The sequence below is a fragment of the Aptenodytes forsteri genome, unplaced genomic scaffold (genome assembly GCF_000699145.1).
Source record: "Aptenodytes forsteri isolate BGI_AS27 unplaced genomic scaffold, ASM69914v1 Scaffold97, whole genome shotgun sequence".
Classification (NCBI taxonomy): domain Eukaryota; kingdom Metazoa; phylum Chordata; class Aves; order Sphenisciformes; family Spheniscidae; genus Aptenodytes; species Aptenodytes forsteri.
In genome coordinates this window covers 2,789,162-2,810,632 of record NW_008795036.1, presented here as the reverse complement: position 1 = coordinate 2,810,632, position 21,471 = coordinate 2,789,162, and the positions used below count along the sequence as shown (strand labels likewise).

Sequence of the window (21,471 nt, the reverse complement as noted above, 5' to 3'; positions counted from 1 at the left end):
ATGTGAATATTGCAACAAGGGTTTTAAGAAATCCAGCCATTTGAAACAACACGTACGATCACATACTGGTGAGAAACCTTATAAATGCCAACTCTGTGGCTGTGGCTTTGTTTCCTCAGGAGTTCTTAAGTCACATGAGAAGACTCATACAGGTAACAGAGTATACCAGCTCTATATTAGCTTAACTTACGTTTGGGTTTTGTAAATGTCCTGTATAAGTAAACTTAAACAAATGGCATGCTACTTATTTGTTTCTGTTACTTTAAGGAGTTAAAGCATTCAGCTGTAGCATTTGCAATACCTCCTTCACAACTAATGGCAGCCTTACGAGGCACATGGCAACTCACATGAGCATGAAGCCTTACAAGTGCCCATTCTGTGATGAAAGCTTTCGAACAACTGTTCACTGCAAAAAACATATGAAAAAACATCAGGCAGTCTCCTCAGCTGTAGCAGCAGCTACAGAAACAGGAGGGGGAGGTAAATTATTTCATTTTTACTCTTACAGTCCTTACTACAAAACAAGTACAAATGTTTCAGTGGATTACATGAATGCTATAACAGGAATGTTATAAATTAGCCTTCCAGCATGGATAATGTCTAATGTCCACAGCCACTGAAATTGCTCTGTTATGTAAATCGTTTAAAGAAAGCAGTTTCCGGCATGAAATTGGCCTATGCCCCCCAGCCACTGAAATTGCTCTGTTATGTAAATCGTTTAAAGAAAGCAGTTTTCCAGGAGTAGAACATTTTTTGTCCTAAATTACTCATACCTGTATTTAATTATTGTAAAAATAAAAAATCCGGCTTTATTTAAAAGAAATACAGACATGAGTAGTTAGACCTCCGAAGGAGATTTAAGTCCAAGCACGTAATGTAGTGGCCGTGTGTTTAATAATAAACCCTTCTATTTTTGCAATTTCAGCTGACAGATTAAACTAAACAGACGTGTGTATTTTTTTTTTTTAAATAGTTGCATGTGTTGAAGATGATGATGAAAACTCTGAAAGAACTTCCAGAAAATCTCGTCCTGGTGTCATAACTTTTACAGAAGAAGAAACAGCAGAACTGGCAAAGATTAGGCCTCGAGAAAGTGCTACTGTCTCAGAAAAAGTTCTTGTCCAGTCTGCTGCAGAGAAAGATAGAATTAGTGAGATCAAAGATAAGCAAGCAGAACTGGAAGCAGAGCCCAAATATGCCAACTGTTGTAGTTATTGCCCCAAAAGCTTTAAAAAACCCAGTGATTTAGTCAGGTAAGGAGTGGAAAAGTTTTGTGTATTTTTTGATTTTCTAAGTTGTTCACCAGAAACTTAGCAGTAATAGTTTCATATAACTTTTTTATGCCTAAGCTAAAGGTTGACCCATATTTACATACATTTTTCTTTTTCAGAACGGTTTAAATATGTGTCAAAATGTTCTATATTCTGAATATGACTAACCCAGCCTTTTCATATTTCTTTTCCTGCAGTATTAAAATGATGATTATGAAATTTTAGAATAAATTATTTTTTCTTGCTATAGGACTCGCATATAAAAACATGTAAAAATGTTTGAAAAATGGCAAATGCTTAAATCATCTTCTCTACTAGTTTTGCTTCATGTAATGTTAATATAAGTATTCAGTTAATTCTAAAATTAGTAAGATACAAAATAAGTACTTTTACAAACTGACATAAAAGTAGAAATTCACATATACATGTATTCTGGAATTATTAGGCATGTTCGTATCCATACTGGAGAGAAGCCGTATAAGTGTGAAGAATGTGGAAAGAGTTTCACTGTAAAATCCACTCTGGATTGTCATGTTAAAACACACACAGGTCAGTAAGATTTTGAATGTCTTTGTTTAGAAACCAGTTACTTTCTTGACAGGCTCTTTTAGCTAAAGGTTTTGCAAGGAATGGTACATTTCACTATGATCTGGGAAATGGCACTATGAATGTCAGCGCTAGGTGAAATTTGGTACTTACTGCATCATCAAATGAATTATATTATGATATTTTGAATAAACCGTATTATTACAGCCTTCTATATTAGTAGGCTTATAAAGCAGTCATAGTCTGAGCTCATGGAAAAACTATGTATGTAGCTATAATATTTTAATTTCAAATCTGCTGTAGCATTTCAATGCTAAATGATTTTCCTGAGCAAGAGGGTGGAGTTGGAGGATTTTACAAAATTAAGTTAAAGAAAAAAATTATAAACGTTAATGTTCGTGCTGCGAAATAGGTTGAAAGACTACAAAAAAATTTGAGCATTCAGCTATTTGAATCATGCGAGTTGAATGTAAACCTAATTTCTGTAATCAAAGGTGTAATCAAATCAGTCTTGGCAGTGAAAATCTGGTCTCCTTCAGAGCTCTCATAGATTTGTGAAGTGTAATTTTCACTACAAAAGCCACATCAGCTTTTCCCTATTATAACTCACTTGATCTTGTGGGGGTTTTTTTCCATTTTCTTTTATAATTGCACCAGCTTGTGTTGGATGAACATGAAGTTTTACTGGTGTGCAGTTTCTGCATTTGAGCCTGGATCCCTTTTCAGAGGGCTGTTTTAATCTGTGGGCAAGACCTACAGCTAATAGTTCATCAGTTTTATGTTAGGCCATATTTATTTTACTTAAATGAATAATAAAAAAAAAATTACAGTGTGATTGTCTGGAACTCCCCTGATAACAGTTCAGTTTGAATTGAAAAGCTACTCTGCTCCTCCCCTGTAAAAGAAAGTTGCCTGGATAGGAACCTACCTGTAATAAACATGTAATAAACGTGGACGCAAAGAATTAGTTTTGGGTTTTACTGTAGCTTCTATTGTATCATCACCTTTCAGACCAGCAGGCTGGCTGGAAGTTTTTCTGAGAGATACGTGGTTCTTTGCCTGAACATTTAGTTCCTGTATCGTGGCGTAGCATATAGCGGGAGAACTGAAGTTGCACGTTATTTTATTTCTGCCTTCACTGCTTTTCTGATTTCCTGTATATGTAACAGTTCTTATTAACATTTTATTTGGGTAGCCAGCAGTATGGCATAAGTGTAGATGCAATAAAAAACACTTAATTTTACTATATTTGGAAGCAATGCCAACATGGCATTTGCCATTCCTGTATGACTTCTCATCCCAATTTGTGATCATCTTCCCTCCAAGTTTCCCTTGTGGTCCCTATCTCCCTGTCCATAGATAATTTTACAGTCTAGTTCATCCATCTTTCTTTTTTCTTTTCAGATTCCTAGTATTTATATAAAAAGCCCAACAGTGAGGTCATAATCTAATTGAATATCTTAATGTTCTGTTTAAGTGGCCGTTCAGATGTTGTTTGTTCCTTTTGTTCCTTGCTGCTTAGTCTTTTTTTTTGCTAACTTTTCTTTCTCTCTTTTTTTTTTTTCTTTTTCCTTTCTCCCAGTGGGTATTATTTTTCTTTAGTGGGAAAGATGGTTTTCTTTGTGGTACTCTGCTTTGCTGCAGCCCAGATCCCCATTGTCTTACTGGTTGATGTTATTCTTGGGCTCTTTCTTCTCCATTATTTGAAAGAACGTTGTTGGAGGTTTACTTAATTTTGTTGAACAAGAAGTGACAACAGTGTTAGGGTTTTGTAATCTAAATCTGTAATCTGACGTAGGTTGAACTGTAATTCAGGAATTTGTTGAGAGATGAGAGATTCTTCTGTGTAAATGGAAACTAGAATTCAATAGCAGGAATCATAGGCACACATTGGTTTTGTGACTTCTTTACCAACTGTAAGTGACTAACATCACCAGAATACAGTAGCGTGTTCTGATCTGGAAGTTGAGTTGACTTTGTTTCAGGGTTGATACAATGGTTTGCCAGGTAAAAAGGATAACTTCATCACACTTAGTACTGCTTCCCCTCCATGCATTTTTCCATCAAAGCTATAGAGAAGTCTTGATTTTATTCTTTGGTAAGACAGCTGTACAAAATACATTTATTTCTTCCCCTTGTTTAGCTAGGAAGCAGTAATCGTGCTGGAAGGCCTGGGAATTTCAGCAGTTATAGTGGGTTTTCAGCTACAGTGGCATGTTTTCTGCCAGATATTTACATTATGCTTTTTGTGAATTTTATAATTGCACATATGGTTAATGAAATGAACTCCGTAGTTAACTGTTGTTATTTGTAGTATATTAAAAATTCCATTTGAGACCAAGGATTTTTTACTAATGTTATGCAATCTGAAAGGAGAGCAGAGAAAGACGACTGTTATGTGTATAGACCAGATTTCTGTACTTCTAGATTACTTTGAGTTGGTTGGTATTTTGTTTCAGAATATTATCTCACTTACAAATTTTATTCGTCTCCTACTTGTAATCCATTAATACTTCTCTGTGTTGAGGTAAATACTGAAACAGAAGAATAAAGCTGCTGGAATTAAAAAGGAAATGAGTGGCTAAGTAAGGAGAAGCCAAATGCTGAAGAGGTTGAGATGAAACTTTTAATTCTCCAGTTTTATGAGCTGTATAGTTCAAACAACTTGATTAGTTAGGAAGGTGAGAGATGAGGGGGAGGAGGACAGAGGCATCAAGGTGGCTAAATAAGATTCTGCATGAAAGTTTTAACAGCATATAAGTTTTAGAAATGGGAAAAATAAAGATACCCTTCACTGAGATCCTTAATTCATTTGAAAAGCAGCCAAAACTATAAAGAGAAAGGCTAGTTATTTCAATTTTATTCTGTTCAAATGAGTGAAGAATCTGTATTTTTTTAAAAATTGTTAGTACAGTGCTGTTGATTTTTAGAGGTTTTATCCCTTATCTTTCTGTTTTTGAAACTTTTCCAGGCCAGAAGCTCTTCAGTTGTCATGTATGCAGTAATTCTTTTTCTACAAAAGGGAGTCTAAAAGTCCATATGCGTCTGCATACAGGAGCAAAGCCCTTTAAATGTCCACACTGTGATTTACGGTTTCGTACTTCAGGGCGCAGAAAAACCCACATACAGTGTCATTATAAACCAGAGACAAAGAAAGTTAGGAAGCCAGTTGCCCGTGCTTCAGCTGAGGGACTACAACCAGTCAGTCTTCTTAATTCATCGTCAACAGACCCTAATGTTTTCATCATGAACAACTCCGTTTTGACGAGTCAGTTTGATCAAAATTTACTTCAACAAGGACTTGTGGGCCAGGCTATCCTGCCTGCTTCAGTGTCAGGTAAAAATGGATTACTTTTTGATGGTGGTGTTGAGATCAAGTACTGAACTTTGCTTTCTATTAGAGTTCAGAAAATTATTCCAAACACTACTTCCAAACAGGTAAGAGTTGTACTGAATTCATGATTCAATGCACGGCGGTGACGTAAATAGAAATTTATTTATTTAAGAATGAAGGAGAAAATGTATGCAATTCATCTAAGAAGATTTCTTCAGTTCTGCTGTGGTGTTACACTGCCAAAAGGAAGAAAATACAGATAGCAAGTAGCTGGAGTACTTGTATTCTTTTTGGTAATACTCTGTTGCCTTTCCTTAAAAAGGAGAGAAGCAAAACAGTTATTGTGTGAGCCTTCCATTCCATAAGATTTATTCTGTATTTAAGCATTAGATCACAGAGCAAAGAAAAGTTTGTCTACACTAGTTACGCTTTTCATTATCTATGTAAATGTTTTAAGTGCACATGCTCTGCTGTACATCTGTAGTTAATGGTCCAAAATAGAAAGAAAAATACCCCACCCCCCAAAAAAAACCCAGCCAAAGAACAAAACAAGAAAACACTTTAGAGATATGAAAAACTACTAGTATAGGCATGTATGTTGAATAACTAAATGCCTGGGATCCAAAGTCTTACCAATTGACAGTGGCTACAGCTGTATTAGCACATTAAATGTGCCACAGACTATTCTTTGGCTCTGAGGCCGACTGGCATGAAATACCCAACGTGCTTCATGTTGCATGTAAATGACCTTTTTGAGAATGATCCTTGCTAACTTCTAAATTGCTTTCAGGAATTGCTGGTGTAAGTGCTAGCTGGCCTCAGGCAAAGTTGGTACAGGGACTTTTTTAAGAACAGAATAGTGTTCGGGTGTCTGGAAATGTTCCCTGGTACTGCTAAATTTACTACTTAAATTGTGGGTCTTGGACTGTCTGTCTGTCACTTCTGAAAGTGAGACTGATTTTTCTGTGTTTCTTTGGCACTCCTTTCAGTACATGTCTATGACTTTGAAGGTATGCCCACAAATTCACAATAATGTATCAGTCTCATATTTAACTGTAGCCATTCCAGCTTATCTGATTTGACCTAAACTGTTGTCCAAAACCAACAAACTGTTGGCTGTTCGGAAGATACTGTTAAATGTTATTTGACAGACACAGTTTGTGATAGGTAAATTTGTGATTAAAAACCGTCTGATGTTTGCTTGGATTTTTGACTGAACACAATAAGGAGGAGTCTTTAGTGTGTTCAGATGTCCTAGAAAGAGGCAGGAAACTTCTTAAATCAAGATTAGTGATTTGAGTTTTGCCTAGAGCAGGTATTTCTTAGGTGCATTGTAAAGCAGATTTATTATACTAAAGGATTTTGGAGAGGGAAAGATAGATGTTTTTTGAAGCATCAGCTAAAGGAGACTAGTTGATCATACTGAAGGTGTTTGGAGAAGAAGGTATGTCAAACACAAGCTGACTTTTTCCTTACATTCTCTCAAGACCTTTTGTACAGATGGTCTGTTCAACTTTTGAAATTAGGAGCTTTCTAAGTTCTAAAGATTCCAGATTTCAAATGCTAATGTACCTTTATTTCCATCCACATGAGTACATAGGATGAACTTTGATACCTTCTTGAACAATGTTTGTGCTGTGCAAAAATGTGGCAGCAGCTTTCATGTGTATGTTCAGAGTTAGAGTGTACATATTGTGTGTGAGTGCTGCTTATATTTAGGCGCAGCACACTCTCCAGGGAAATTTATCCCAAATTTCTCCAGGTTTCCAAAGCTACTCTGGAGTGGTTCTTGTTTTCTAAGATGCTAGCTAGTACTTAAAGAATAACAATCTTTAAATTACATAGAATTTATGAAGCTTTAAAATAGCCAATCATCTACTTCAAATTATTTTTCTTGGCATAAATAAATGTGTGTAACGCTTTTGTATTGATTTAATGTATAAAAATAAACAAGCTAAAAGAGGCAGTCAGTAATTATAAAGAAAAACATTATAATATGACTGTTTTCTTTGGTAGCTGGAGGTGACTTAACTGTGTCCTTGACAGATGGTAGCTTGGCCACTCTTGAAGGGATACAGTTACAACTTGCTGCTAATCTCGTTGGACAAAATGTTCAAATTTCTGGAATAGATGCCGCCAGTATTAACAACATAACATTACAGGTAGGTTGCTCGCAGTTTCTTGCTTTTAATTTTATAGAAACACTTTGAAGGCTGAAGAACGTTTAAAGAGCATACATAATTCTGGAGGAGTTCCTTTGACTTGAGTGAGGCACGTGGCAACACCATGCTGTATCAGTTGTACTATGTTAGAAGACTTAAAGAAGAGCTGCACAGTGGGGTTTTTTTTTCTGGTTTGGTTTCTTTCTTTTCAGTTTTTCAGGTTTTTTTACCCCTCTGGGATTTTGGCAGATGGCTTTAAAATCTGTATTTTTTTTTTTTTTTAATTGCACTTTGTCTTTACGCTTTAAAAGCATTCTAAGCACACACACACCCCCGAAACAAACAAACCCAAATTATTGCACAGAATGTTCTTTCCCTTAACATAAGACACCTGCGTTACTTGGCAAGCTTTTAGTATTTGGAGTCACAATTTAAGTTCCCATTGAGCTTGTAAAATGAAAGACAGAAAAAGGTGAGATGATTACATTTAAAAATTTGTATTTGAAATGATGTGAAAGAATTCCATTTTCATGAACTTGGTTGTGTTTGATCAGTTTCACAGAATCACTGAGGTTGGAGTAGACCTCTGGAGGTCACCAGGTCCAACCCCAAGCTCAGGGAAGGGACATCTTCAGGTTTGCACTGGGTTGCTCAGAGTCTCTCTACTCAAGAAGTTTTTAGCGTAAAACAAAGAAAACTATTTTAGTTTTGTTTTCCCCAATCCCCAAACATCCCTAAAGAGTAAAATGTCTAACTATTGAGAACAGATGTTTCTGAACTGGGACCTTAATAAGCCCTAGGAGCTAAAAAAATAGATAATTTCTGATATCAGTCTTCTCTCTGCTCCATGCCTTTTCACTTTCAAAGACCCGAAGACAGTGATAAGCGTTACATGCAACAGTAAGACAGTACAGAATGCCGGTAGTGTGGGTACCTGGTGCCCAGCATGCTCATATGTAACTATGATCATGACTTCCCAAACGTTTTGCTGAGGGAAGAACCTACAGGTGAAGCTGAATAGACTGTTTCCATAGTGACTTTGGAGACTGGCTATATACAGACACTTAAAAAATAAATTTAAGTTTAAAATGGTTAATTATAAAGTTTAAATATTATATATACTCTATATGCAATGAATATGAATTCTGGATTTATGTTAAGAATATTCTCTTGACCCGTATTTGTTAACTTCAGATTGATCAGATTGAAAACTTGCTTTTCAGATCGATCCAAGTATTCTACAGCAGACATTACAGCAGAGTAATTTACTTGCTCAGCAGCTAACTGGAGATCCCAATATGGCTCCACAGAATCCCTCCCTCCAGGCAACAGAAAATGCAGTGCCAGCTAATGTGGTTATTCAGCCTATATCAGGCCTGTCTTTGCAGCCCACAGTAACATCTTCTGCTAACATGACAATAGGATCCCTATCTGAGCAAGAGTCTGTGCTGACAACCAGCGCTAGTGGTAAGCAGTGTAAATAGTTTTATTGTGCTTTGAATTTCTTAGTTTTAATTATGGTATTACCCACAGTGAGAAAATCTCCCCTGCCAAATATGTCATATAATAAAATAAGCATACCGTTCTTGTATGAGCATCTTCAGCAAATTTTGCAACTTTGTGTTACCATTTTTGGATAGAAGGTGGACTATATAATTAAAATACTGAAGAACATTTATAGTCTTTAGAAAAATACAAAACCTTTGTTCTGAAGATCTTAACCTGCAGAGGAATAAATTGGATATGAAAACAATTTATTCTTTAGAGTACAAGTTCTAGCACCTTACCTTGGCTACATCTTGTATAGTAGTTCAGAAAATAATGTATTAATTGCTTTTAAAAGTTGTGTCTATTATAAAGAAAGGATCTTCATGGAATTTTTTTTGTTCTACCTACTTATATTTAGGTGCGCAGGACATCTCTCAAGTCATGACTTCACAGGGTATGGTATCATCTTCAAATGGACAACATGAGATAACGTTGACCATAAATAATTCCAGTTTGAGTCAAGTTTTAGCTCATGCTTCAGGTTCTACTACTACAAGCTCATCAGGAAGTCCTCAAGAAATCACTCTTACAATATCTGGTTGGTATTTTTAATGATCTTTATAATGGTACCAGATCTCCATTTTATAAGGTAGCTATACAGTAGCATTTGAGGATATTTTCACTGTCCACAGCTTTCCTGTGGTGTATTTTTTTTACATTCATCAGCTTTAAAAGATATTCCCCAAATCTGCTTTTGAAAACCAAATACATTTGCTTTGAGGATGCATGTTAGATTGGTTCCCTATTTTAGTCATAGCCTTGGATCAACAGATGTTAATCTCAGTGGCAAAGCCCATATAACCAGTTCTTATTTCCTTGCTGTGCCTCACTTGGGGTAGAGCAGTTCCTGGGTAGTACTGGGACGGGAACAAGCAGGGCAGGCATTGGGGATGAGTTTATTTAATCTAGTTTTCTTTAAATGCCTGTGGAACCATGTTCTAATAGATGTTCTAATCATTCTTTGAGGTGTACTATTCAGTCTTTATAATATGTAGTTAATACTTCAGGTCTCTCTGAATAAATTTAGACCGACTTTCTTACTGCCTCTAAGAGATTGATCCTACATACACTATAAATATCTTTCTATTTCCCCCAAAGACAGTTTGTATTTTGTATCACAACACTTCTTTAATAGATCTGGTATAATATTTAGTGCTTTTCTCTTTCTTCTCCTTTCTTTTTTACTTTTTTTATTTCTTTCTTTCCTTTTTTTCTTCTTCTCTTTTCTCATTTTCCATTTTCTGTAATGTGTTTAGTGTTTTTAAGTGTCATGACAATAATGTCCGTGTTAAGGTGTCAGGGTCCCCCACTTATGTTTTTTGCGTGTTAGTGGATGTTCACTCATCTAAGAAAAATGGAGTATAGGCGTCCAACAACTGACAGAATCTGCTTTCAGTTTCTGTATGTTCTATGCTTGTTGACCGTTCCACAAAATTAACACCACCTGAAGTGATGTTTTTACAAAAGAGGACATGTTCAATGCAATTCATTATCCATGTAGTAGATGGAAAAAAATCACATTTTAACCATTAGCCTTTAGTTTGGTAGATTTTTATAGTTTCATGAAGTTGATGCCTTGAATCTAGATAAGTAAGATCAATATTTGTCTAAATATTAATAATCTCAGGTATTTCTCTACATGTTAGTATCTAGATACGCATAATCACATCTGTATTAAAAACTTGTCGAACCTCTGCATAAAAATCTGCATGTGTAGAAGTTAATTTTGTATTTTGGTTGTATTTTCTACTTTTATTATTTTATGATCACTTGTTTATAGTTCTAGGTGCAATAGCAGAATAATGTTGAGACATTTGCAGTTATAATAGGACTAATTTCTATTCAGGCCAAGACCTTATTCAGCATAACCCTGGAAGCAGTGATCTGAATAGTGGCTTAAGGCTGACAGCGCCAACCATCAACACTCAGACTGCAGGTGCTACATTAACTATAAGCAACGACCAGCTTCTTTCTCAGGGCACTTCACTAAATGCTCCAGGTATGCATCCAGTGACTTTTCTAATTAAAAATAATAACATTTTGTTAAAAAATAAATATTAGACCTGGTAACTAAATATGAAATGGTATAATCTTGCACATTACGATTCAGGAACTACATGGCTTTGTGTGTTTTCTCACTAGCTTTAAATTGTTACACCAATTTAAATGAACTTTACTCCACATAGTAAGAAGAAAATGAAAACAAGACGACATATCTGAAATTGTACTTTGAGGCAGTTACAGGAACATTGAAGGACAATTTCTATAAATTGGAGGATGAAGAAATCTGATATGTTTGCTGCAGACAGATGATAAAATATCCTTTATATCAAATTTGCCCTAGTATTCAAATTTTGAGATTTTAAATACGTATATTAATTTCTACCTATATCTGTTTATATATACACACAAACACATGTGCGTGTATATAGTTGTTCATACTTTCAACCAGTGCAGCAGGTTGCATTGGTTGCACTGATTGGTTGTAGCAGGTTGCACTAATACAGACTTAATACTGATATGTAAATAATTTTCCTCACTCTTATGCATGCTTAAATTGCCTCTATCTTCTTTTTCCTTCGTCTGTCTCCTTTCATAGCTTCCTTTAGTGCTCATATACATCGATAAAGCAAATCTGCTTTAATGTCATACTGGGGGAAGTCTACCCCAGAGTATCCTGTAAGATTTGAAGGTTAAGGCATGCTCTTGTGTAATGAATTAGTAAATGAAATAGTAAAAACAGGCAGTTGTATTGTACCTTCTGTATCATCTTCTCACATTTTTGAGGCTTATCATAAACTGAGAGCCCTGAGGCCTCTAGCCACATGTTGGAGGATCTATAATAAACTATTATACAGCTGTTACAATCAAACGTTATGAAATACCTATGAATAATAAACTGGCCTTTTTTGCTGTTATGGATTATCAACCATGTTGCAAGGATAGGGTGAGAGTGTTGGGTTGCGGAGTTACTGAATTTTGGTTTTACTGCTGTGAGTCGAAGTGTATTTCATTGAGAATTCTGAAAGTGGTCAGACTACAGAAACGTGTAACCTGAAACTTCTTCAGGTGTCTTTTCAGCAATGAGTCATCTCCCACGCATCATGTTACGAAGTTATTGCTTTACAGTATGATGTCCATCAAGCTACAAAATAAGTTTGCAGCTAAGAGTTTATGTACGTAACAGATTTTTTTTTTTTTGGTACTATTTTGCATATATTCCAGAACTTAATACGACAGGTGGAACAAACCTTCCTTCAACAACACCCATATCTCAGTCTACAGTTTCTGCCCAGAATTTAGTAATGTCTTCATCAGGAGTTGGAGGAGATGGTAGTGTCACCTTGACTCTTGCTGACACTCAGGGAATGTTGTCAGGTGGTCTTGATTCAGTTACGCTTAATATCACTTCACAGGTAAGAAATGCTTTTCTGAACTCACAGATACACTAAAGTTATTGTCTTACAGGGCAGCAATTGGAGATTTTGCTTAGAAAATAATTTTGTCTTGTAAATACATAGTATTTGAAAATTCAGTTAACTTTCCTTCTTTCTGCCAACAGTGTGTGCACATTGGCATCTAGAAGCATAAACTATTTAAACAGAAATACAGATAAATTTTTCAGGGTTTTTTTTGCAATGAACAGTTAGGTTCTACTGTTTCAAACGTTTGAGACAATTTTTAGTGATAAACTAAACTCTGTACTTCATCATCACTATTCAGTAATACAGCTTTGTATTCCTAAACTTTTTATTGTTTAATATGGTAAATTTTTCTTTTCCTCCTTGTGAACATGAGAGTTGAAGAGCAGTTGCGACAGTTCCTTTCACAGCAAATAACAGGACAGATTCTAAATTAAATTGACTGTCTTTAATGGCAGGTAGCGCATTATAAGAAATTGTATAAGAATGGTGCTGTATGGACTATCATCTCCCCGGTAGCTTTAGCGTTAGTTTTGTGTTTAACATAATTTAAGATTTTTGTGGTGTCATCAAGAGCCAGAAACATGTTGGCAAATAGAACATATAGAGTGGGTAAAAAAAAAAAAAGTCAATAAATAATATTAAAAGACTAGAAAGTGAAAATTTAGGGTCATTATGTGGTTGGCATTTCAGTGTAGATTTGACATCTGAAAACTTGGGCTGTTTCTTCTACTTTCTTGGCTTAACTAGGTTTAGATTGATTTTCACTTACTTGATTTCACATAACTTTTTGTCCTGAATTAAAATGTGTAATTGTATATATACATGTGTAAATGTATATAAATGAAATATATATGTATACATTTACACATTTATATGTGTAAATGTATATAAATGAGAGACTGTTTGTCTAGCATATGGTGTGATTAAACCTGGTGAAGCAAAGTCTGTGAGGATCATTATTCTATGCTTTTCCTCTGCAGTTTTGCTCTGGGGAGGGGAAGAAAAGACTTCTTAAATAGTTCTTAGGACACATTTATGATTTCTGGCATCAGAGAGTAACAAAGCAACATGTGGTTTCATTTCAGACTTTGTAATAATTTAAGTGATTAATTACATTTGGCAGTGTTGATGTTTATTAATGAGACACTATGCCTAACGTTAAGGCAGGCATAAATAAAAATGAAACGTTGTTTTGGGCACTATGCAAACACAGTCTATGTTGCAGGAATTGTGATGAATAGACAGGTAGTACATAAAGGTACTGCGTTTCCTGGGGAAATTGAAAAGTCTAACAGTAACGTAGAAATAGAAGTAGTAGTATGATATTAGTAATCGTATATCTTAAGTAGTAATTTTGTTTCTTGATTTCATGTGGTTTGGAAGTAGGTTTAATTAAGAGATTTAAAAAAGGAAAACATTATGGAAAGACCATGCAGGAAAGCAGAATATAGGGGTTAAAGAAAGTATCAGCTGAAGAGGCAAAGACAAGGGAAGGCTGAAACATTCAGTAATTGATGCAAGGCTGGGAAAAATTAATGAGAACTGAATCTCTACTCTTAAACTTCCAGCTGTTGTTACCCTTAATTGTTAGACTTAAAATGCAAGGAGAAAAGAAGAGAAAAAGTAGCATTTGTTGTTCAGATAGGATTCTGGAATGGTCTTTTTCAAGGAAAAAAAAAGTAGGTTTAAGGTGTAAAAATAATTTACATGACTACAGTTAGCTGTTTAAATATATTCTACGTTTTTTTTTTTTCTTTTTCCTCCCCTCTTTGATAGGGCCAGCAGTTCCCTGCTATACTGACAGATTCCAGTCTCGCTAGCCAAAGTGGGTCAGGCTCACAGCAAGTCATACTGGTGAGCCATACACCCCATTCAGCATCTGCAAACTCTGATGAAATAACGTATCAGGTAGATATAATATATTTCTGTATCTTTTGTGGGTAAAGGACATTATTTAATCAAAATACTGGAATGATTCCTCTATATCGTGAAGCAAGAAAGCTGGTGTCATTCCCAAATAAGAGTATTGGGAAGAGGTTCATTGTGACTTACTAGTCAAATTCTATTTTGAGTTAAAAACAGTTTTTCATATACAAAAAAGAAATGCAATTAATAATGCATTTCTTTCTAGAAATTACATAACCATGCTCTCAACACAGACTGCTCCAAAAATTTCCAAGAAAGTTTGTAATTAGATAATAAAAATAGACAAAGTTGAGAGTTATGGAAAAAAATAGCACCTTTTCCATTCTCTTTCCGTGACCAAATTGCTTTAATGGTGGTACAACATAAAGTCTTTTCAACTTCTTACGTGTTTGAATTTCAGTAGAAACTTTTACATATGTAATACAGTATTAATAGTAGAAAAAGTAGCGTTGAAGGCAAAATGAATGTTTTCAACGTAATACAGTATTAATAGTAGAAAAAGTAGTGCAGAAGGCAAAATGAATGTTTTCAACCTGGTAATGCAAGCTCTAAAATAGGAAAAATGGGAGAGGCAGATGGTGACCCACAATCAAGTGAAGAAGTGGTGGACTGGACTGGCAAGCAGAGGGCAAGATGTGGGCAAATTGTGGCTGATACGGGCACGAGAAACCTCCAAAAATAAGGACTGAAGGGAGGGGGCCCACCTCAAGTGTATGTGTATGAATAAAGGTGCTGAGACAACAACGTAATAGAGGAAACTTCAACACTCTTCTTGGAAAAATTGTCACAACTGGGTGTCTTTCTGAAGTGCCTGTACACTGATGCATGCAGCATGGGGAACAAACAGGAGGAATTAGAGGTCTGCATGCAAGTTGCAGGGCTGCAATCTCATTGGAATCGGAGAGAGAAGGTGCTGCAGCTCACACAACTGAAGCGCTGCCATGTCTGGATTCAGAATCTTTAGGAAGGACATATTGGCAAGACAGCAGCGGGAATGCATGGAGCTCTGCCTGGATGGTGAGCCAACTGAGACCTTATGGCTAAGGGTTGGCAAGCAGACCAACGTGGGTGACACTGTGGTGAATACTAGCCACCTGCTACAGATTGCTTGATCAGGAAGAAGTAGAAGATGAGGCTTTCATCTTAGTCTTGGGCAACCTGCCATAGCTGACCCTTCTTGAGTAGAGGAGTTGGACTAGATGATCTCAAGAGGTCCCTTCCAACCTAAATGAATCTGTGATTTGCAGTCCCTGGTCCACGTGGGTTACTTCAGCCTGCCTAAGATCTGCTGGAAGGGCAACAAGCAGGGCACAAGGAATCTAGGGTATTTCTGGAGTGCATTGATGACAACTTCCTGATACAGATGACTGAGAAGCCAGCAAGTGGAGGTGTTGTTCTGGGCCTTATAATTGCAAACAAGGAAGAACTGGTTGGGAATGTGAAGGTCAGGGACATCTTTGTTGCAATGACCATGAGATTGTGCAGCTCAGGATCCTGAGGGAAGGAAATAAAGCAAGTAACAGGATCACGACCCTGGGCATCAAGAGAGCAGACTTTGGTCTGTTCAGGGATCTGCTTGGAATAATTGTATGGTAAGCAGACCTGGAGAGACGGAGGACCAGGAGACCTGGTTGATTTTAAATGTTGTCCTCCTCCAAGTTCAAGAACGGTCAATCCCAATGTGTAGGAAGTCGAAAGCGACAGGAGGCCAGCATGGAGGAACAAGGAGCTCTTGACAAAACTCAGACATAAAAAATAAGCATACGTAAGTGGAAGCAGGTTCAGGTGACCTTGAAAGGGCAGAGACACCATTCAAGGAGGCAGGGATGAGTTTAGGAAACCCAAAGCCCACCTGGAGTTGAATTTGAAAAGGACATAAAATGTAACAAGAAGGGCTTTTACAGCAGCAAAAGGAAGATGAGTTGGCCTGCTACGGATTGGAGCAGAGGACCTGGTGACAGAAGATTTGGAAAAGGGCAATGTACTGAGTGTCTCTTTTTGCTTCATTTTTACTGGTAAGATTTGTTTTCTGCAATCCCAAATGCCCAAGATCAGTGGGAAAGGGTGGAGCAATGAATACTTATCCTCAGTGGAGGAGGATCATACACAAATCCATTGGTGATGAGATACACTCATGAGTGCTAAGGGAGCTGGCTGATGTTGTCATGAGACCAGTATCTGTTATCTTTGAAAGGTCATGGCGATCGGGAGATGTTCCTGAGGACTGGGAGAAAGCAAATTACTCCTGCCTTCAAGAAGGGCAGGTTGGAGAACCTGGGGAAGTACAGGTCGGTCACCCTCACCTCAATCCCTGGGAAGGCGATAGAGCAAATAATCCTGGAAAGCATTTCCAAACACGAGGGACAAGAAGGTGATTAGGAGTAGACAGCAGAGATTTATGGAAGGGAAAACATGCCTAACTGACCTGAGAGCCTTCCATGGTGAGATGACTGCCTTGGTGGATGAAGGGAGCAGTGGATGTGGTTTGTCTTGACTTTAGTAAGGCTTTTGATGCTGTCTCCCATAACCTCCTCGTAGGCAAGCTGATGAAGTATGGGCTCGCTAAATGGAACAGTGAGGTGGATTGAAAACTAGCTGAACTGCTGGTCTCAAAAGGGTTGTGATCTGTGGAACAAAGTCCCTCTTGAGGCCAATAATTAGTGGTGTTCCGCCAGGTTCAAATACTGGGGCTAGTACTGTTCATTAATGTTCTTCATTAGTGACATGCATGATAGAACAGAGTGCATGTTTGGCAGGTTTACAGGTGATAGAAAACTGGAAGGAGTGGTTGACAGACTGAATGAGTGTGCTGCCATGCAGAGGAACCTCGACAGGCTGGAGAACTGGGCCAACAGGAACCTCACGAAGATCAGCAAAGGGAAGTGCAAAGTCCTGTCCCTGGAGAAGAATAACCCCGTGCACTAGTACACACTGAAGGCAGCAGGAAAGCAGCTTTTCAAAGAAGGACCAGGGGTACTGGTGGACAAGTAGTTGACCATGAGCCAGCAATGCAGCAAAGAAGGCCAACAGCATCCTGGGATGCATGAAGAAGAGTGTTGCCAGCTGGTCAAGAGGGTTGATCCTCCCCTCTTCTCAGTACGAGTGAGAACACATCATCTGGAGTGCTGTGTCCGGTCCTGGGCCGCCCAGTCCAAGAGAGACATGGATATACAGGAGTGAGTGCAGTGGAGGGCTACAAAGATGATTAAAGGATTGGAGCATCAACATAGGAGAAGCTGGGAGAACTGAGACTCTTCAGCTTAAAAGAGAGCAGGTTCGGGGGGGCGGGGGGGGTTCTTATCAGTGTGCATAAATACCTGATGGGAGGGAGTTAAAAGCAGACAGAGACAGGCTCTTCTCAGTGATACCCAGTGAAAGGACAAGAGGCAATGGGAACAAATTAAAATAATTCCATCTGAGCACAAAGAAACCCTGTTTCACTGTGAGGGTGGTTGAACCCTGGAAGTGGTTGTCCAGGGAGGTTGTAGAGCCTCCATCCTTGGTGATACTAAAACATGTCTGGGCATGGCCCTGAGTGTGCTTTAGGGACATTGGACTAGATGATCTCAACCCATCATAGCATCTTGTGCATATGATTTTTACATTTGTATATGCTTATGAGTGTGAGTTCTTAACAATGTTAGTGTTCAAATACCCTGTGAAGGTGGATTTTTTAAAATTTAACATGAGCATATTTTCTTACTCCTGAATTTAAATCTAGATTTTATGTCTTTCAATATATATGCTTTCATAAATCAGGGTGCCATTTCATAAGGCTTATTACAATGTCACTTGTAAAGTGTGACTGTGTCTGAGTAGCACTATTGTAATAACAGCCAAAGGTAACACTAATGTAAACTAGTTTTCTGTCATTCCCTGCAATGTCATGTGTTTTATTTAATCATGGTGACTATGTTGATTGACCTTTCAACATTTCACCCTTTTCCCAAGAGTTTCCAACTAGTCGGAAACAAACACATACAAGCGTGCGCATAGGCACACAGGATTTTTTTGTCACTTCTTTCAATATGTTTTATGTTGCATCTTTACTTTCTAGTATGGATAATACTCTGTTCTGTATCTTTTCATTCATCCTGAATAATTCATTTAGAGTACTACTTCCTTTATCTTTTCTTCATCTTAATTTGTTTCTTTCTATAAGTTACTGTATTTAAGATTCTTTTGTATCTATAAAGTTGTAAGGAATTTTGTGTTATTTTATTTAAAGAAAATAAAATTTTTCCAAACACACCTCCTTGATTAAAACAAAACAAAAATGCAGCACAACCCCATCCAAATTCTATCAACTTTTCATTGTGTTTCAGTACTTCTGGAACTCTGTGTTGGTAGCTCAGAGCTTTACTTCCTTATGAAACTAGAGTCCCCAGTGAAGAAATTAAACAAATAGAAAATGTTCTTCTCCTCTGTAAAATCAGAGATACTTTCTTTTTTGTCTGAAATGTTTTTGGCTTTGAATTTTGTTCGGTGAGAAATGTGAGAATTATCTGAGATGCTCAGGAATATAAAACTGAATATAGGAAAATATTTGTACAAACACATTCTATTTATAATGCATAAATTAATTTGGTCATAGTTACTATCTTTCTGTTTTCTTAAAATACATATATGTGTCATTCTTAAGAGCAATGAAATACAAGTTCATATTTACATACAATTTATTTCCTTTGTGTTGGTAAGTTGCTTGCAAGTACTCTCCAAAAATTGGTCAAGTTGAGGTAAATTTTGAAAAATAAACCGCTGTTGTGGATGTGCCTATGAAATTATTTGACAGCGTTTTTGTAAATTGTTATAGGTGACAGAGGTTTCTCCTAATGTGACTAAAAGCAGTCAAGCAGACAAAGAAGGTCGTGTGCACCAGTGTTTTGAGTGTAGTCAAACCTTTTCTTCAGCCACCATGTTGATGCACCATAGTAAAGAGGTTCATGGCAAGGAAAGAATACATGTTTGCCATGTCTGCAATAAAGCCTTTAAGCGGGCAACACATCTCAAGGTATTTGGTAATAACAGTTGATTGTTCTGTTAACTCATTCTTTTGTTTTGGACTTTTTGCAATATTAATGAAAGGTACCTATTATCCCGTTACCTTTCCTTTCCTTTTACAGTGAGAGAGGTGTGCATCAAAGAGAGGGAGTCTAAGTGATAATGTGTAAACAGATAGAGAACTCTCTTCTGGAGTATGGAGAGGATTTTAATGCATATATTGACTACAGAATGAAAAATGTGAATGCCTGTCATGCAAATAATAGTGTCGGAAAAAGATTTCACTTACTTTATTTCCTTCAGTATGTCATCACTGCTAATTTTGATTTTTAGATGCTCTGTCTTGTGAGTACAAGTGACATCTGCAGAGGAAGCATTTGTTTTAAAACATCCTTATATTATTGCTGTTGTCTATGTAATTTTCTCCAGATTATGAACAACCTGATACTTCTAACTCTTTTAAAAAAAAAATTAGTGGTGTGTTTAAGTTTTTAATTAGATTATGGAATGATCCTGTTAGGAATATTGGGCTGTACTACACAAGTGGTATGTCCAGGCCAGTATCCTATCTCTGAGAGATACTAAAAGGCAGTGATTTGAAGTAGTGCTTTATGAAAAGGGCAAACGTATACTATAACTTGCCCAGAATTTTGCCAGCTTCCCACAATTTATAGCAGGAAATACCTGGAGCCAGAGGCAATGCCTTTATATTAAGTAGCTCTTAGGAGAGCTTTTCAATCGATTGCCTTTTACTTTAGTATCATGTTTTAAAGAAATATATCCCGTTTGTGAAGTTCACCCCCTTGCAGTGATCATGTGTGTCAACCAGACTGTTGGTCCTTGTGGAAACTGTCACAAAATGTCGTGTTGTGAAACTGTTAACCTCTGGTTTAAGAGAAATTTTCCAGAAAAAAAAAGTAAATTTATTACAGTATTGATACTTGTTTTCCTTAAGTAATGATAACAAAAACCCAAATATCAGTCTCTCTTCAATTTGTTTTCTTAGAACTGGCTGGTGTTACATTTTTTTCATAATTAAACCTTGACTTCTATTATATACTGGGCCTGGGTTAAAGATATGATGAGGAAACTTCCTACCCTGGTACGGCCCTCGGATTATTATCCATTATTGCTTTTTCATGTAGGCAGCGATGAAGTTGCAATAAGAAGTCCAAGGGCAATCAAAAGAGACTTCAGGGCCTTGGGACAACTGGTTAAGAGATCAGGAGCACAAGTAGTATTCTCCTCTATGCTTCCAGTTGCAGGGAACGATGAGGGAAGAAACAGGAAGACCCAGCAGATCAGTAACTGTCTCCGAGACTGGTGTCACCAGCAAAATTTTGGGTTTTTGATCATGGGTTGGTCTACACGACACCAGGCCTACTAGAGACAGATGGGGGGTACACCTGTCTCAACGGGGTAAAAGGATCTTTGCACAGGAGTTAGCAGGGCTCATTGAAAGAGCTTTAAACTAGATTTGAAGAGGGAAAGGGATAAAACCAGGCTCGTTAGAGATAAGCCTGAGGGCGGCATGCCAATGTTTGAGGGATGGTGTGCTAGCGAAGTCCTTTGGTCTGCTCCACAATGTGCTGAGTACACTGGAGCACATTTGAAATGTCCCTGTACTAATACGCGTAGCACCCTAGCCGTCTCAGTGGAGGTGTGGGATGGAGAGCCACACGGCAGCAAAGTCACAAGGATTATTGATGTATTAGAAACCATGGAAGCTCCTGGGAACGGTCACGTGGGAATTAGGGCTTCCCCCCCAAAAAAGGTGGCAGGATCAATAGCCCAACTGAAGTGCATCTACACCAGTGCACGCAGCATGGGCAACAAACAGGAGGAGCTGGAAGCCATTGTGCAGCTGGAAAACTGATATAGTTGCAATCACGGAAGTGTGGTGGGATGACTCTCACAACTGGAGTGCTGCAATGGATGGCTATAAACTTCAGAAGTGATAGACAAGGAAGGAGAGGCAGTGGGGTAGCCCTGTATGTTAGGGAGTGTTTTGACTGTTTAGAGCTTGACAGTGGTGATGAAAGGGTTGAATGTTTATGGGTACGAATCAGGGGGAGGGCCAACAAGGTAGATATCATGGTGGGAGTCTGTTATAGACCCCCCAACGAGGAAGAAGAGACAGATGAAATATTCTATAAGCAGCTGGGAGAAGTCTCACAATCACTAGCCTTGTTCTCGTTGGGGGACTTCAACTTACCAGATGTCTGATGGAAATACAATACAGCAGAGAGGAAACAGTC

General features: G+C 37.5%; 1 protein-coding gene across 2 annotated transcripts in view; it reads left to right on the top strand.

The window, feature by feature from the left end:
• The window catches only part of ZNF236 (zinc finger protein 236), an 88,597-nt gene that overhangs the window by 50,372 nt on the left and 16,754 nt on the right, over window positions 1-21,471 (top strand). For both annotated transcript variants that reach the window (XM_019471361.1, XM_009276667.2), the window contains exons 18-29: window positions 1-152; window positions 268-480; window positions 974-1,253; window positions 1,717-1,820; window positions 4,789-5,154; window positions 7,168-7,313; window positions 8,537-8,780; window positions 9,220-9,399; window positions 10,708-10,860; window positions 12,087-12,277; window positions 14,063-14,194; window positions 19,026-19,223. In XM_019471361.1, coding sequence (XP_019326906.1) covers window positions 1-152; window positions 268-480; window positions 974-1,253; window positions 1,717-1,820; window positions 4,789-5,154; window positions 7,168-7,313; window positions 8,537-8,780; window positions 9,220-9,399; window positions 10,708-10,860; window positions 12,087-12,277; window positions 14,063-14,194; window positions 19,026-19,223 — 2,359 coding nt within the window. The remainder of the gene's footprint in view (window positions 153-267; window positions 481-973; window positions 1,254-1,716; window positions 1,821-4,788; window positions 5,155-7,167; window positions 7,314-8,536; window positions 8,781-9,219; window positions 9,400-10,707; window positions 10,861-12,086; window positions 12,278-14,062; window positions 14,195-19,025; window positions 19,224-21,471) is intronic.